Source organism: Anastrepha ludens, chromosome 2 (assembly GCF_028408465.1).
Source record: "Anastrepha ludens isolate Willacy chromosome 2, idAnaLude1.1, whole genome shotgun sequence".
In the NCBI taxonomy this organism is placed as follows: domain Eukaryota; kingdom Metazoa; phylum Arthropoda; class Insecta; order Diptera; family Tephritidae; genus Anastrepha; species Anastrepha ludens.
In genome coordinates, this window is record NC_071498.1 from 96,971,689 (window position 1) to 96,988,304 (window position 16,616).

Below are 16,616 nucleotides of genomic sequence, written 5' to 3' on the forward strand. Positions count from 1 at the left end.
TGATGTTGTTCCACAATGGATCAAGGATAACAATTCCAAAAGTATAAACCGCATCCATGAATATGACAACCACTTTAATATTACTAACCGTAAACACTAAATAAAGGGTATTTCAAAAGTGACGTAGTGACGATAATTCAACATTTGTCAAGTAAACGAATGTACTTATACAATCTTATATGACAGAACAAGGCGTTAAAATTATTGAAACTTATTATGAAAATTGTTGATCTGTAAGAACAACATAACACAAAAATCGTGATTTTTTGGTGAAAATAATCGTCCGAAGGAGTCGACGATTCAAAGGCTGATGAAAACATTTCATTGTTTGAAATTGTTTCTGTCGAGGCAGAAAAAACGCTGGCAAATCAAAAACTGGACGGTCTGTTGAGAATATTGCTCCTGTAGCACAAAGTATTGTTGAACATATCCGATATCTCGACGTTCTCGACAATTAGGCACTTATGAATCGACTGGTTTGCGGATTTGCTAATGGTGGGCATTTAAATGATGTTATTATTCACACATAATTGTTAAGAGCCATATTTTGAGCAAGGTTTCCCGTCCTTGATTTGCCTTTTAGAAATTAAGTATTTATGCTCATACATATGCACACCAGATATATTTGCCATAATTGTTAAGAAAACCAAAAATTGAACTGAAGTAGTGCTGCAATGAAATATGTTTTATATTTATTTTTATATTCTGCTACTTGTAAAAATTTATCACATTTGCTGAATGTTAACATGACAGATTGCAAATAAAGTAAGTAAAAAAAAAAATTTTGAATAAAAATAGTGAAGCCTGAATGTTAATTTTTAGATATTTTATTTTAAAACAACATCTAAGCGCGCCGTATGAAAGACTTCAGGGTATATACTTGCATCTACAGCATCATTATTAACATCATCATAGCATCACAGTTCAGGGTGAACCATTGCTTCCGTTACGATTCGCCTCCCTGTCACTCGGTCATGAGCTTTTCGTTTGATATCAAATATGACCATAGCTCCAATGTCACCTGACATTTAATCTCTCCATCGTTTTCTCGGCCGGCCTCTTCTCGTGTCGCCTTGTGGATTTGTTTCGTATATCGTTTTTATAGCTCTGTCGTTGCTCATTCATAGAATGTGACCATCGAATCCCAACCGCTTTGTTGTACCTGATTACATTTGCACCCCTGATCTAACTCGTCGTTGTATCGAATGCGGTAAGTATCGTCTTCTTTCTTAGAATCAGAAACACAATTTTATCAAAGCCAGACGTCTAAACTGTCATAAATATTTGGAAAAAAATTTCATTTCTCTCATTCTTGAGGAGACTTAGGTGAACTTTCATTAAAATCGGAAAAAAATAAAACTAATAAGAGATTCTGAAAATGCTCTCTTAATTCTCTATGCAGCAGCAAATAAATTTTTTTAGCAACCCTGTTATGATAGCCATATAATCGGAGAATTTTCATTGTCTGCGGCTGCAGCGGTAGAAAAAACTCTTACTACTTACATTTACTCTCTTACTCTTACATTTATAATTTTTAATATTTCGTATGCAAGAACAAACCCACAACCTGCCGCTGAAGGGCAATGCGCACACATATACATATTGCATGATGTAATATAATGTTTTGATGCACATGCACCCATATTATGTAATCTCCAATTAAGCCATGTCTATTGAGGTCTGCTGTGATTCTTATAATTACATGATTAATATTACTAAAATGACAATAAGCATTGAAGGCAACCAAATACCAAACATGCACTTGTCTAAAAAAATCTCGTATATAAACATGCGCTCACTGACCCATCTATTCAATGAGATTTAAGTCAATAAAACTGTACAATGTAAACAAATAATTTTAAACAAATGGTTTAACGTCCTGTTGGGAAACCGGTATGCACATTCTAGCTTTAATCACTACGCTGCACTATGGCTCAAATCTACATGTTTTGCGGTCAAAATTCGTTTTTTTTATTTAGAGTTTTTGAATAGTGAACATGCCTTTCTTTTCGAAATAAGTATATTAATATAATATTTTGGCTTCTTGGTAACTCTAGTTTATATGGGCACCAGCTGAAGGTAACGGATTTTTGTTTGCTATCTTTGCCATTTCTTTGTTTTAAAAATCTGTGAAAGTTAAAATTGTGCGCAAGGTGAAATATTGCAGTTAAAATTTTTGTTTGGAATGGAAAATAATTGTTTAGGTGTTTTAAACTTTTAAAAACGCAAAAAAGACATGAGGGACCGGTGTTTAGAACTTCGCAGTAGTAATGTGCAAGTCATAGATGTGTAATTTTGCAAATGTTATTTTTGTTTCGTGGAGAACAACTCTTCTTATCCGACTCTATCCGATATGAAGTTGTGTTTGGTGTATTTCTGTGGTGGTGATGTTTGCTAATCGCCTACATATCAATCATTTTCTGAGCTCATCAATGTCAAAAACTAAGATATTTTCAATAGGCAATAAAAATAAAACTGCAGTTTTCAATTGGATCATTAATAAAATTAATAATTAAACAAATAAGGAATAAAATACAAAATAAAATAAATGCTCACACAAAACCCAAAAAGAACTACAAATGGAAGAAGTTGCCTTATTCACAATTTTTGTGTTTCGTCATTACCTCTTTCGCTATTGTCCTTTGCATCACAATTTCTTAATATAGTAATAATCTTGCAAGTGTGAACCAAAAATGAATGTAAGCTGCTTTTGCACACACCAATTCCCTGTTCACTAGAAAATTACGCTTTTGCTAAGCGAAAAAGTTTTATGTGAAAGCAGCAAGCATTAAGCGAGATTTAAGCAGCTGCTTCGTCATTATAGATGACCAGTTGCGAAACTCTTATTTTATGTGAATTCTGCACTACCAATCCATTACGTAAATGTTCTATACTTTGCCTTCAAAATGTATGTATATAAGTGAACTGAATTTGAGTTGTGATCTCTTTATTTACATATTTATTTTGCAAACATACTTTTGTTGGCTATTTTTAAGTTTTTTTTAAATAAAAGGTTATGCTCGTTAATCGTAATCTTTATTTAAATTTATTTGTTTTGTTTAAATTATTTTTATTTAATTTAATAGTATATTTGTTTTTTACAAATTTGTTCTGTCCGCTTCATATGTTTTATTCAATCGCATTACTTTAGGTATTTCTTTATAATTATGTTTTTCGTCCTCATCATTTTTTTGTTTCAATTATGGATAATTTCATTTGGATCTTAATTTTTGGCCATTTGGATCTTAAATTTCAGCCATATACACATATATACAATAAAAATAAACATATATACATAAGATACATAAATACCTAAAAAATTCAAACAAATGAAATTATTCAAAATTTAAACCCAAAAGTAATGAACACGAAAAACATAATTATAAAGAAATACATAAAATATTGCAATTTTTAATATAACATATATTAAAATATCTCAAACAAACGAGATCACAACTCAAATACAACTCATTTATCTACGGGCTTAAAGCAAAGTATAAAATGTTTACACATCTACTTACATATCATAAGAAACACTATAACACATATATCTACATATGTACACAAGACGAGTTTAAAGTACAAGACGAAAAGGAAAGTTCTAAAAACAAACTTCAATTTGAATTATTGCGTATCAAATGAATTTATTTTAATTTGCGACATTTTTCCATTAACGTGAAAACGCATTGTTTTCGTCAGTTATTTTTGGTGCCTTATTTGTGGCAGACCGCCATTTCGACTATCAGCTGTTCATCAGCCCGGGTATTGGGGATGCTGCCAAGAATTGAAATGAATTCCAGGGCGCGTTCTCACACAAAACAAGAGAGTTTCGCATCTATTACCCATGGCTACAGTTTAGATTGCAAAAAGGCAACGTGAGTATTGCTTGCTTGGATTATCACCAGTCCAATCTGAATTTTGTCGTAAACAACTTGCTCTCACATCCCCTGCTACGTCAGCAAGACAGCTAATTCGCTACTAAATTCTCTGCAGCGTGCGACTTACCCACTTTTTGCGTCGAACTAAAAGTAGGGATATTTTTTTATTATATTCTGCATACTTTCAGGCAGGTGCTCTGAAAAGCAATAAAATTACATTACAGTTTATCAAAATGCAAATAATGTAATGCAGGATTTGACAGAAATACAAAACGTTAAATTCAAACGATTTTTTTTTACTACAACCAAAATACACATACACATAGCGATATCTCGAAAACTAAACGTTAGGCTTTAATCTTGAATTTATGCAAGACAATACTCTGAAGACAATTAAAAATTACCTGTGAAACAAAAGAACAATGGTTTGTGGCACCTAGTTGTCCAGGCAGTTATAAAGACAATTCACTTGTAAATAACCGCCGTTAGCGTTGTTTCGTATAAATTACACACTTCATCTGGTCTCGATTTGTGAGTGAAGTATAGCTTATAGTAATATTTTAATAGCTCTTAGCAAGCACTCCAAATTAAAATAGATTTCTGTGAATTACGCGATATTTTGTGATTAGGTTTTTCTTTCTTTCGCGAATTACGACAAAACGTCGCCGAATTGACCATGAAATCATTTGAGCAAATTTACTGCCTTCGAAAAATCATAAACCGTGACGAAAACAATGAGAAAATTGTGAACATATTAGTAAAAAAATGTGAATATGTAGCTTTTTTCAGTAAGTGGGTGGTCATATTCAGATTCATCGAAAAATTGTATGTGGAATTAGGATAGTTGAAATCCTGGGTAAAGCAAGATGTTAATTATTTTGAAACTTGTCTTAAATACAAAATTGTCTTTGGTCCGATAACGCCAAATTTTCACCAGAACTTTTTAGTGATGTGAGTACAAAATTTGAGGCCTCTATCTACACTGGTTGATTTTTGGCCACAGAGCATGGTCATTTGAGTCATAGTACGCTGTTGGCATATGTGGATACATAACACCGATATGTACATAAATAAATTAATAGTCAGAAATATACAACATCCCTGCATAATTGGTTTTACATTCGGTTGGCGGAGAATATGGAGATCATTTTGAAGGGCGTTCATATTACGCAGGTAGAGTGAAACTTCAAATGTCATTCCGCTTAAACATAAAATCAATGCTTCAAACGCTACTAATGGCACAACAGAAGAATCACACTGCCCGACAGGCAACTGTTTCCTCGCATTTGTTTGTTACTACAAAAACAAATACCGCGTGTTGAATCGTACGAAGCGCGAGCACGCAGATGAATGCTATTCAACTTTTCTATGTCCAAACATCGGAACATAAATACCCTGTAAGAAAAACGTGAGTTGTTAATATAAATCGACACAATTTGAATTCATGCCAGGGATGAAACCATACCAGACAGACCTCGATACTTTACTTGGTAGTAGTATCGAAAGAAATTATCGATCCTGAAAAATATCGATTCCAAAGTATCTATACTTAGACGTATCCATAGGCATCCCTTGTGAACTAAGATAAAGTTTGCTTTTTGAGTTCATCGTTATCTGGATATCCTTAACTGCTTAAATAACTTAAATGCAGGATTACAAGAAACTTAATCTCGTTTAATGTAAATTTTACTTCCCAAACGGAAGTTTTTCCGAATGTTTGCCCGTTAACCAATTTATTGACGTAGTTATCTGCTTTCGAAAATCAAATCGTCTGACTGAACAATCAAATATATACATATCTTCTTCTTCTTATTCTTATACATATACGTATATGTACATATACATACATATAAATATATATATATATGTATACATATATATAATTAGCGCTTACACCCTTTTTGGGTGTTTGGCCGAGCTCCTCTTTCTATTTGTGGCGTGCGTCTTGAGGTTGTTTCACAAATGGAGGGACTTACAGTTTTAAGCCGAACGGCAGATATTTTTTTATGAGGAGCTTTTTTATGGCAGAAATACAGTCGGAGGTGCATTGCCTACCGAGGGGCGACCCCTATTGGAAAAAACTTGTTCGTCAATTTGTATTTCACGGAGATTGTAGCCTACGTTTCTTCGAATTCCGAATGGTAGTCACGCACCAACCCATTCGGCTACGACGGCCGCCAATCAAATAGTTTCATCAAAGTATTGTGTCGATAATCTGAAATTTCATCCAAAATACTGACTGGGAATATAAACAAATATGAGAGTAACTCAGTGCGGCAATTTTTTAGCACCCCTTTTAATATAAAAACAACTCCAATATTAATAAAAATAAAAGACAAATAAAATATTTCTGGCCTTGATCACTTCTAGTGTTGTCAGGCGCCATCTGATGTTTACATTGGAAGTTTTGGAATATTTTTTCATTAACGCACTCAGAGCGTTTTGATGAGTGAGCCATATTAGTGTTAAAAATTCATCTCGGAAAAAAAATGGAATTATACCACGAACATTTTTGTGCGTTTATTTTCCACAAATTTCGAAGTGGTCTAGTGTCTAGTTAAACAAGAATGCATCGATGTATATTACTAAAATCATTATGCGGCGTGTAAGCAAATTTGTACAATGAATTTTCTTATGGTCGCTGTTCCTCACCGACCAATACCGGAAAGGTCGCCGAAAAGACCTATTATGTGCATGAAATGATTGAAGAAGGTCGTGAATTCACATACCGCAAAATTTAGGCATCCTTGGGCTTTAGTTCAATGAGTAGCAAAAGAATTTTTCTTACTGAAAAACTACGTCACGTAGTTCGCTCTTCCATTCGTCATTTACTCTTTCATTCGTAATTCATTTCCTAATTATGCTTCGAACTACGTAATTTTTCACACAAAATTCTGAGAGCAAATTACTTCATTTGTAAGTAATTCAGGCCCAATGAAAGGAAATTTATCGAAATTAGGTACCCCTTTCACCAAAGGCAACTAAAGACAACGCCCAGAAAACATTCAGAACTTTTTACATCACTTTTACATTTGAAACTTTTATATGAAAAAATGTTTGTATGTAAATTGCTATTTAGTATAAAAGCTCCATTTCGAAACCAACCAAATGTCCTGCAGGGTACGCAAATCAGTTCTTCCGAATGTGCGTGTACAATATAAATGAAAGTGATCCACCTCCTAATCGTATTGAAATAAATTGGAGATATCGTATTGCTGGGGCCAGACAGGCAGCGCCACCGAACGGATCGCTATAAGCTTGCGGCTGGCGGCCGATGAATGGTGCATTTGCGCAAAGGGATTCTCTCAAATGCCGACTGACTGACCAACTGACATGCCAGGAAAAAAAGCGCCTGACAATGGTGCTCTGAAATTTATTATTTGTTGAGCTTTGCTTTCCCGCTACGAAACTGTTGAGTTGTGGCAAAGGTTTTTACACAGTGCGATGTCTGATTTGGCGTTCGATGTGGTATTTGTGCCATTAAAAGTACAATCAAAATAAATACCTCCAACAGCCTCCACACCTACACATATATGCACATAAGTGTGTAGATATATAGGGTGAACGATATGAAGTGTTAACTATTCAAAACACCATACCTTTTTTGTGTGAAATTAGTTTTTTATTGATTTCAAAGACAAAATGGTTCAAAAATGATTACAATTTTAATTATATATTCTCTTTAGCTCGATATGACCACCTTTTGCCTTGACTATAGCCTTCAAATGGTCAAAAAATGAGTTGCATGCTGCACGAATGTGATCTTGAGGTATTTTGGTCCATTTTCGTATAATCGCTTTTTTCAGCGCATCCATATTGGCATATTTTTTAGTCCTCACCTTGCTCTCCAAAATGGACCAGATGGAATAGTCCATCGGATTTGTGTCTGGCGAATTCGAAAGCCTTTGTGTGGACGAAATGAAGAGTGGAACATGATTTTTTAACCATTCTTGTTTCACACGAGCTTTATGAGACGGTGCCGAGTCCTCTTGGAACGTCCATGGTCTACGACCGAAATGTTTGCGTGTCCACGGCTCTAAAGCAGCTTCTAAAACATTTTCCCGATAATAAGTCGCATTCACTTTGACACCAGGCTCGATAAAAACGATTGGAGAGCGTCACTGCGGCCCAAACCATTACTTGCGATAGGAAATTGCTTCGAGTGGCCATACGTAGGCTCAAATTCTCGTATGAGCGTTCGGTCAAGTAAACACGATGGTTTTGAGTGTTTCTGAACTTCTCAATTCGGAAAGTTTTTTCATCAGTAAACACAATGTTAGGAAATTCGCCACGTTCGTGCAAGCGCAACAACTCCTTTGCTCTTTCGCACCGAACTTTTTTTTGCTGGGGTGAAAGATCGTGTGCTTTTTGGAACTTGTAAGCCTTAATCTTGAGCTCATTTTTCAACATGCGTCGAATACTGTCTTGCGATATTTTCAGTTCTTTGGGCATTTTTCTTCCACTTGGATGTGGATTTCGTTCAAGTCGAGCCTTCACTTTCCGAACCATTTCTGGCGTTGTTGCGGCTTTTTGGTCCACCTCCATAGCGTTTTGAAATGCTACCAGTATCATTGTAACGTTTTATAGTGCGATATACAAACATTTATTCAATTTGAGGTGACTGAGCTCACGAACAATGGCTGGTTGTGATTTTCCAGTCAAATATAACGCAAATCACATTATTACGTTTGAATTCCATCACAGAAAAAAAATTCAACAAAACTGAGACGCAAATTCTTTTGATGGCTTAAAAACAATATATTGAACTGACATTAGAACAATTTTGACGTTGATGTCATGAGCTGTTTTACAGATACATACAAGCAATGTGAAGTCATATCGTTCACCCTGTATATCTGTCTGATTGTGCGTCGTCCGCTGATTCGATTGTCGGGTGTTGCCTCATCTGTCTTCCCATCTGTCTGACTTACTTCAATCCGACGTTGTTATGTGTGTTTTTTTTTTTTGTAGTTTAATCTTAACTTTATTGTTGCAGCCCTAAATGTTTCAGCGGATTCATTTGGTAAGGACCGCAGTGCTGTTTTGCTTTTGTACTCCCAGGTGAGCTGCGTTTTACATCAACTTATGTATACCTTCAACGTGGCTGTGTGTGTTTCACATGCGCATACACATGTACGAATGTACGCATATAAATTATATATTATGATAAGAACGTCTGCTTAAATATGACATTGTGAGGCGAGTTCCCTGTACTCATTTAAATAAATAAGAAAGAATAATACCTGCTCTTGTGCGGTCTATTGTGCTTGGTCCTTCGACCTCTGTGAGAAGACAATTGATGAGATTCAGCTCTTTATAGGGTTTATTCCTTCATATTTTTTCTGACGAATTAGAGATCATATCACTAATTCATTATTCTATAAAGGTGTTAAGTTATTTAATTCACTACCACAAAATATTAAAAATCAAGAAACTTTGACAAAATTCAAAAATCATTTACATAATTATATCCAAGAAAACTTTTAATGCTGTATATATGGAAATTTCTAAATAACAATAAATTGTAATTCTAAGTCCACGCGAAAGCGAGAGCCATACATTCACAGAAAATGTGCTCTGAGGATAAAGCAGACTCAGCAGTAACCTGTGTAATATAAATACATTAACGTACATTTCATATACCCTCTCTTCCTATATTAATTCGTTAATTCTCTCTCTGTTCTCAATATTTTACCCAGTGCCAATTCAATTTATTATCGTTCGAGTAGTTAAAAGTATCTCCTTCGTGTGCTTTGATAGGCCCACAAGAATAGGCGCACGAAATAGTGATTTGGTGCCTCGCCTGCTATTTGTCATTCGGTGATTTTTGTCTAAATACGTGACATTTCAAAGATCGTAGGTTTCGTTTTCTGTCCGACATGATGTAGATGGACTTCGAAGATGTACCTCTCCGAAGGCATTCCTCTGCTACAAATTTTTATTGCATCGTTGAATCGTCATTTAAATTGATATTTTTAAATTTTCACCATTAAATACTCCGCAAACTTTTATCCGTCTATATACCAGACAAGAAAATAACGTTTGATTATATGGATTTCTAGTCCTCAAGTGTCTACAAAACGCACTTACAATATGGAATTATTCCCGAACTTCATTAAGATCCACATATAATCCGTCACAAATATTTTCGATTTTTAAATCAGAGCTTTTTTATATCCCCAGCGTGAATTATGAGAATTTTGTCAACTCCATCTCTATAAGAATTGGTCGTAAGACAAAATTGATTTTTTGGCGGGTTCCTTAAGATTTACCAGCGTCTTGGTCGATAACACTGTCATTTCGGCTCGAATGTTGACTTTACGCTCTTCCGCAGTCTTCAAATTTACTTTTAAAAAACTAGCTCAATAGGAAGCACTGTGGAATCACATTTGTATACCAAGAACCCCCAATCAAGATCACTCTCGGCAAGGTTGAGGTTGGAAGCACATTTGGACTTTCAGTAACATCATCTTCAACGGCTTCAATATTTTCATTTAAATGAGGTGATCTAGTATGTCGTGCCACCTTCAGGTGCACTCCAGCCAAAATATTTTCGATATGCAAAACTGATCGATTATTTTCAATGTTAAGCAAGACTATTTCGATGTATCCTTTCAGTGTACTTATATATCGATACAAAGCTCAAACTTTGCTTTAACCAACCTGATTAATATGTTAGGATAACATAATACTGTATGAGGGTCGTTTGAAAAGTCAGTGCAAAAATAAATACTGCTTAATTGTTTGGGGTAGACCTATTTTTTTAACTTTCAACATCGTCTCCTTTTAGACTTATACAATTCGTCCAATACTGTTCTAGTTTCTTGATCCCTTCCGAATAATAGGATTTATCCAAATCTGAAAAATAGCCATTCGTTTTTGCATTCACCTCCTCGTTTGAATAAAATCTTCCTCAAATTGTGAAACAAATAGTATTCTGAGGGAGCTAAGTCTGGAGAATAGCAGGATGTGAAATGAGTTGGTGCCCTATTTCCATTAAGTCTGCTACCACAACTGCTGAGGCGTGAGCTGGTGCATTGTCGTGATGGAAAGGGATTTTTTTGAAAATCACAGATCTGGCTGAGACTTGTTGTGGTTCTTCCAAGAGATGCTACTAACTAAACATAACCTCGATACGTGCCAGTTGTGTCATCTCTCTTATTTTGAATCTGTCAGAGCTTCAACCTATATTAATAATGTCAATCTTTTTTACTGTGTATGTATGGTAAATTTTTCACATAAGTATAAAAGTCATTGAACTGTATAATGAATGGGCTCCGACGACCAACTGCTGGACACCAAAAAGACACAAAGCCTTGAGTTTGTAAAACATTTGGAAAACTCTTAAAAATGGTTCCTTCTACAACCGGTTCCTTCTGCATGCCACAGCAGTTGCAAATTCAACACCATTTTATTTTATACAAATTGATATGAAACCGTCTTTGAAATTAGCTCTGTTTTCTGAACAGAAGGTCGCATTAGAAAACAAAATTCATCAAACAATGGATCTTTCCAGCGCTAGGATTGGAAAATTGCGTTACCAGCCGTCTTGGCGAGGACAATTCGCTCCTACAAAACTACGATAAGGACTGCCGTTAGATATTTATGTTGTCACTGTTATGTTCCGTTATGTTATGTTCTGTTGTGTTATGTTATGTTATGCTATGTTATTTTTCTTATGTCAGTTATGTTTTGTTGTGTTATGTTAAACGATCCCGGACCCTAAAGCAATTCGTCTAAAGCTTTAGGCAGAGAGTACGAAAGCGAGGTTGCTGACAAGTGTGTTTAGAAAGGCTTGTGTTTTGTTATGTTATGTTAAGATATTTTTGTTATGTTATATTAAATGATCCACTGCTTTAAAGTAATCCGTAACAAATTTTGTGTTGGGAGTAGGAAAGCGAGGATGCTGACGAGTGCATTTAGAAAGGGTTATGTTATGTTATGTTTTGCTATGTTATGTTCGTTTTGTTATTTTAGTTATGTTATATTTTGTTATATTAAATGATTCAGAACCCCAAGGAAATTCGTCTAAAATTTTAGAGGCGAAAGCGAGGTTATGTTTTTTTTGTAGGTTATCTTAAGTTAAATGATTCAGAACCTTAAAGCAATTCGTCAAGAGTTTTAGGTAGAGAGTAGGACGAGTGTATTTAGAAAGGGTTATGTAATATTCTGTTAATTTTGTTATTTTATGTTATGTTATGTTAAATGATTCAGGACCTTAAGGCAATTTGTCAAAATGTTTAGGTGAGAGTAGGAAAGTGATAATGTTGAGGAGTTCATTTAGAAATGGTGCCTGTTTTTAGTAAAACATTCACTCCATATCGCAACATAATAACAGCAGGTGAGCTGATATTTACTCCTATTAGCAGAAATATATTTACCTTCTGTGAGCAGACGGACGGATGGACAGATATGACTAAATCCACGCTTCTTATCCTTCTAAGCCTTTTTGAGTATAGGTGTAGGATATATATATATATCTACTATATGTCGATTCCTTTATGCTGTTCAATACAAACATCAGGTGAAGCCAATTATTATACTTATATAATATTTGTCTCTGCAAGACGCGATTACCAGAAACTCCAACACATTCAAAAATTCTGACATCGACACCAACCCAAGTACGAGTATGTAAATGAAATGAGTGACATTTTTCTCTTGAGTACCCGAACCCTGCCACCATTTAGAAAAGCGTTTGCTCGTGTTTCTCAAAAAGGTAACGCCGGAAGCACTTCTAAACGTGATTTGTATATGTGCATACATATGTGCCTGTGTCACAAATGTCAAAATTAAGTTTGGCAAGTCTTTGCGGAGAGCAATGCATTTCGATTTCTGTAATAAAACAATTTCCGGGTTTCACTGTGTGTTTGCAGGTGGTGAACAAATAACAATAAGGGAAAAAATAATAAAAATTGTTTCAGACTTGAATTATTTTATTGTTAAAGTCTTAAATATCATAACTAATAACTTATAATAGACCAGCTAACATATCTGGTATACTAATAGTAATTTAACTCGTGGTTTTCTTGCACGATTGTGTGCTCTAGTACACACGCGATTGAGAAAAGGACCCTATACTATTACCCGTCTATGTTTCATACAGCAATTTTCTCAGTGTATAATATATGTGCGTGTATGTGTGAACTTGAGAGTATGTTAGTAAGATCGCCTGCGGTACCTGCTGCTGCTGCTGAGCGCTGCTACTGCGGCCTGTTTACTGACATCTCCGCTGCCTCTCGCTCCCTTTTGGTTATTTAATCTTTACTTGCTTTCAGAATATTTGGTACCTATGATGATCAGCCACATGTATGTTGTGTGGCATATATATTTGTACTTGCAGTTAAATTTGGTCGCAGGTCCCTAAATATGATCAGTGAGACATTCTTTGCTGTATGGTGCGGTACTGAAATATTCGCTTTTTTGTCGTATTCTCGCGCAGTCGGGAGTTTGTCGCAAAATTTGTGAATTAAATAAGTGGATAAAAGAGGAACATTTAAATAAACTGCTAAATTATTTAATGTAGCATAGTGTAAAAATTTATACAATAAAACAGTTGCAACTACCAAAATGACTATGTTGCATGTGAGACAGTGCTTGTTGTTCATTTTTTTGTCAACATTAACGGTTGCGGTAATATCCAGTGATGCCCAAAAAACGCCACTAAGAGAACAGGGCAACCACAGCCAATTGACGCGCCAACAAAAAATTGCACTTACTTTTGCTGGTTTACAAGTGGAGTCAGAGGGCTCTGATACCGTTGAACTACCAAAGCTGTTCGGAGCGATCGATACACAAATCGTAAGTTTAGCTTCTTAATACCTAAGATGAGTATATTATATATGTGCATACATATGTACATATACAAGGTGAAGTCCAAAATAAATAAGACTGGTGTCATAAAAACGTTTTTGATGGCGCCGTCTTTTTAATGAGTTAGTGGGTTGGAAGTTACATCCCCAGCTGACTTCCAGTGAAAACTTGGTGACATGCGGTTTAGTGTAAGCGAAGTTATTGCGTCTAAAGTGTCAATATGTTTGTGTCATCGGTGTTTCGAACAAAGAGCTAATAATTTTGTTTTAAAATCGGTAAAACGTTTAACGAAACATTTGAATTGATGAAAAAAGTTTATGGCGATGATTGTCTATCTCGTCCAGAGTTCATGAGTGGTTAACACGTTACAGAGATGGTTGTGAGGACATAAATGAAAATGAACATACGGGCCGCCTAAAATCAGTAATCACCGAAAACTGCATCGACATTATTCGTAAATTTATCAAAAATGAACCAAAATCATCGTCGATGCTCATTTGTTTTTACGATTCCTAGAGGAGTGTCCACAACGAGTTCGTTCCAAGAGGCCAAACCGTTAACACAATTTTCTACCTTGGCGTTTTGAAGCGTTTGTTGCTCGCATTCGTCGAACTCGCCCCGAATACCGCAAAGGAGGAAACTGGCACTTATTGCATGATAAGGCACCATTTCATCGATCCACCCCTGTGACTGATTTTTTGACTAGAAATCGCAAATTAACTATTAATCACTCACCGTATTCACCTGATATGGCTCCCTGTAACTTTTACCTATTCGGAAAATTGCATTTGGCCATGAAAGGAAAACGTTTAGCGTCCGTAGAGGCCATCCAAAAGGCTTGTACCAACATCCTGAAGAACATTCTGGTCAATGACCTGAAACACTATTTTAGATCGCGCAAAACCGTGTATCGAGGCCAGAGGGGACTATTTAGAATAAATAAACTCGAAGTCATCAGAACAAAGCTCCTATCGTTTCTATTTTAGCTCAGTCTTGTTTATTTTGGACTGCACTTTTTATACATATAAATAGATACAATTACATACATAAAAATATATAAACGTATAATATTTGCTTTTTTCTCAAGTATGCCTTATATTTCAGTTAAACGAGGCTTATGCTATGTTCCCACGGCACGTAATTCCCTCACTCTTAATTCACAAACGCACGATTGGCCACGATTAATGGCCAGCTTCAAACTCTTAATTGGCTCTCAGAGAATTTGAAGGAGTCAGCTGATTTGCTTACGTAATAACGGTTATGGAACAGGTCGGCAAAAAGTGAGATTGTGTTGGTGATATAAGAAAAAATCAACGCAGTCACTACCAATGCTACTTCGCTGCCATCTGAACAATGACTGATTGAAAGAGCGGAAGAATATGTGTGAAAATCTTCCCTTTACAAACGGAAGCAAAGAAGGATGCTGTGAAAAAATTATTATGTCGAGGAGTTTGCTGAATACTTCTAGAATTGTGGAAGAGACCAAAGAGTCCTCTGAGGAACTGTGTCACCTTCATGAAGAGTAATTGCCGCTATTGAAGCGTGCACTCAAGTTTTTCATTTCGGTTTTAACTTCACCTACCGAGTAAACAAATCCTAGTTTATTCAATTCTACTATTTCTAAAAGTATGTGGCTACTTATTTATCTTCTCGCCGCTTCTTTCTATTAGGGCCCTTTCGCCAACTGCTGCCATTTGCAGGCACCTTTTCTGATTGCTGGAATTTGAAAGGAATTAATGGATACAGTTGCGCCATAAAACAGAGTGAAATCTTAGTTTTAACTTTCTTTTTTCCACCATCACCGATAAAAAACAAAGAACAAGATGGAAAAGGAGAGCAGAATCAGAGTAATTTGCGAATTACTCAGAGATCGAATTACGTGTCGTAGGAACAAAGCATAAGACTTAACTTAGTTTTCGTAAAGATTAGAGATTGCTACTCAGCATTTCATTAATTTTTTATAGTACATGATTGAAATGTTTTGTTTTGTTTGACATCTCTAAGTTTCTAAAAAAGCTAAGTTAAGTTAAATTATGTCTAAGGCTTGTCTAAGGCTAACTGAAGCTTTACAATATTCTACAAAAGCCCACCACTTTTTTAGGCAACAGACACAAAAGACACACTTGGCGCCATTGAACCAAAGCACTTAAAAAAAAAACGCAAGATTCTCAGAACCAAAGAACGTAATATTACTGCAGACGCGGCGCTATCGGCGCCAAAGCTTATGACGGAGGGCGAACAAAATACCGCAATAAGAGGCAACGATACAAGCGGCAACTCGCGCCAGCGGAAACAAGGCTTAGCATTTCCGAGGTGAGTTAAAAAAGAAGAAAAAAATAAGAACACCTACATATGAGTGTGGTGTGAGTAACAGTCGAGAATGTTAATTTTGCTTTTTTTATTTGAGATAGTCGTTAAACTTATAGTAACTCTTCGCTCATCTACTGACTCGTTGCGCATTCAAGCCGTTGCGGTTGTTGCTTAACACACAGTAGCAGTATGGTCACGTGCCTACACACCAGGCTACAAAAGTAGTATGTTTATTTTGGCTCCTGTTACTTTCATATCAATTTGCAAAAATAAAGTAAAAACAAAAACAAAGTATTGATTCAAAAAGTGGCAGGCGAATGGCTATAAGTTTCAATGAAGCACAAAAATGGGTCTGTCGACTGATCGTGTGGAAGCTACACTTCCGTCATCATTTTGTTTTTGTTTTTTTTTGTTTTGAGTGATTTTGTACATACACATGTGTTTTAAATATTCGGGCTTCGGTCACTTGCCATGCCTGCCTTTTTGATGTACTGCGCGATCACTTTCACAGCTCAAACGTGTTTCTCTCTACCTGTTTTCATCGAAAACACGCACCAACACATCATCGCGGACATAAGCACAGCTCACTTGTATGCTGGTTGAATAGCAATCACA

General features: G+C 35.7%; 1 protein-coding gene across 5 annotated transcripts in view; it reads left to right on the plus strand.

Moving 5' to 3' along the window:
- The first annotated feature begins 2,074 nt into the window (after positions 1 to 2,074).
- LOC128854840 (dorsal-ventral patterning protein tolloid) overlaps positions 2,075 to 16,616 on the plus strand; it is a 40,826-nt gene continuing 26,284 nt past the window's right edge. The window contains exons 1-3 of one of the 5 annotated variants that reach the window (XM_054089259.1): positions 2,075 to 2,153; positions 13,157 to 13,679; positions 15,793 to 16,004. In XM_054089259.1, coding sequence (XP_053945234.1) covers positions 13,449 to 13,679; positions 15,793 to 16,004 — 443 coding nt within the window. In that variant the 5' untranslated portion in view covers positions 2,075 to 2,153; positions 13,157 to 13,448. Of the gene's footprint in view, positions 2,205 to 13,156; positions 13,680 to 15,792; positions 16,005 to 16,616 lie in introns of all 5 variants that reach the window. The other 4 variants (XM_054089261.1, XM_054089260.1, XM_054089262.1 and 1 more) reach the window with 4 other exon arrangements.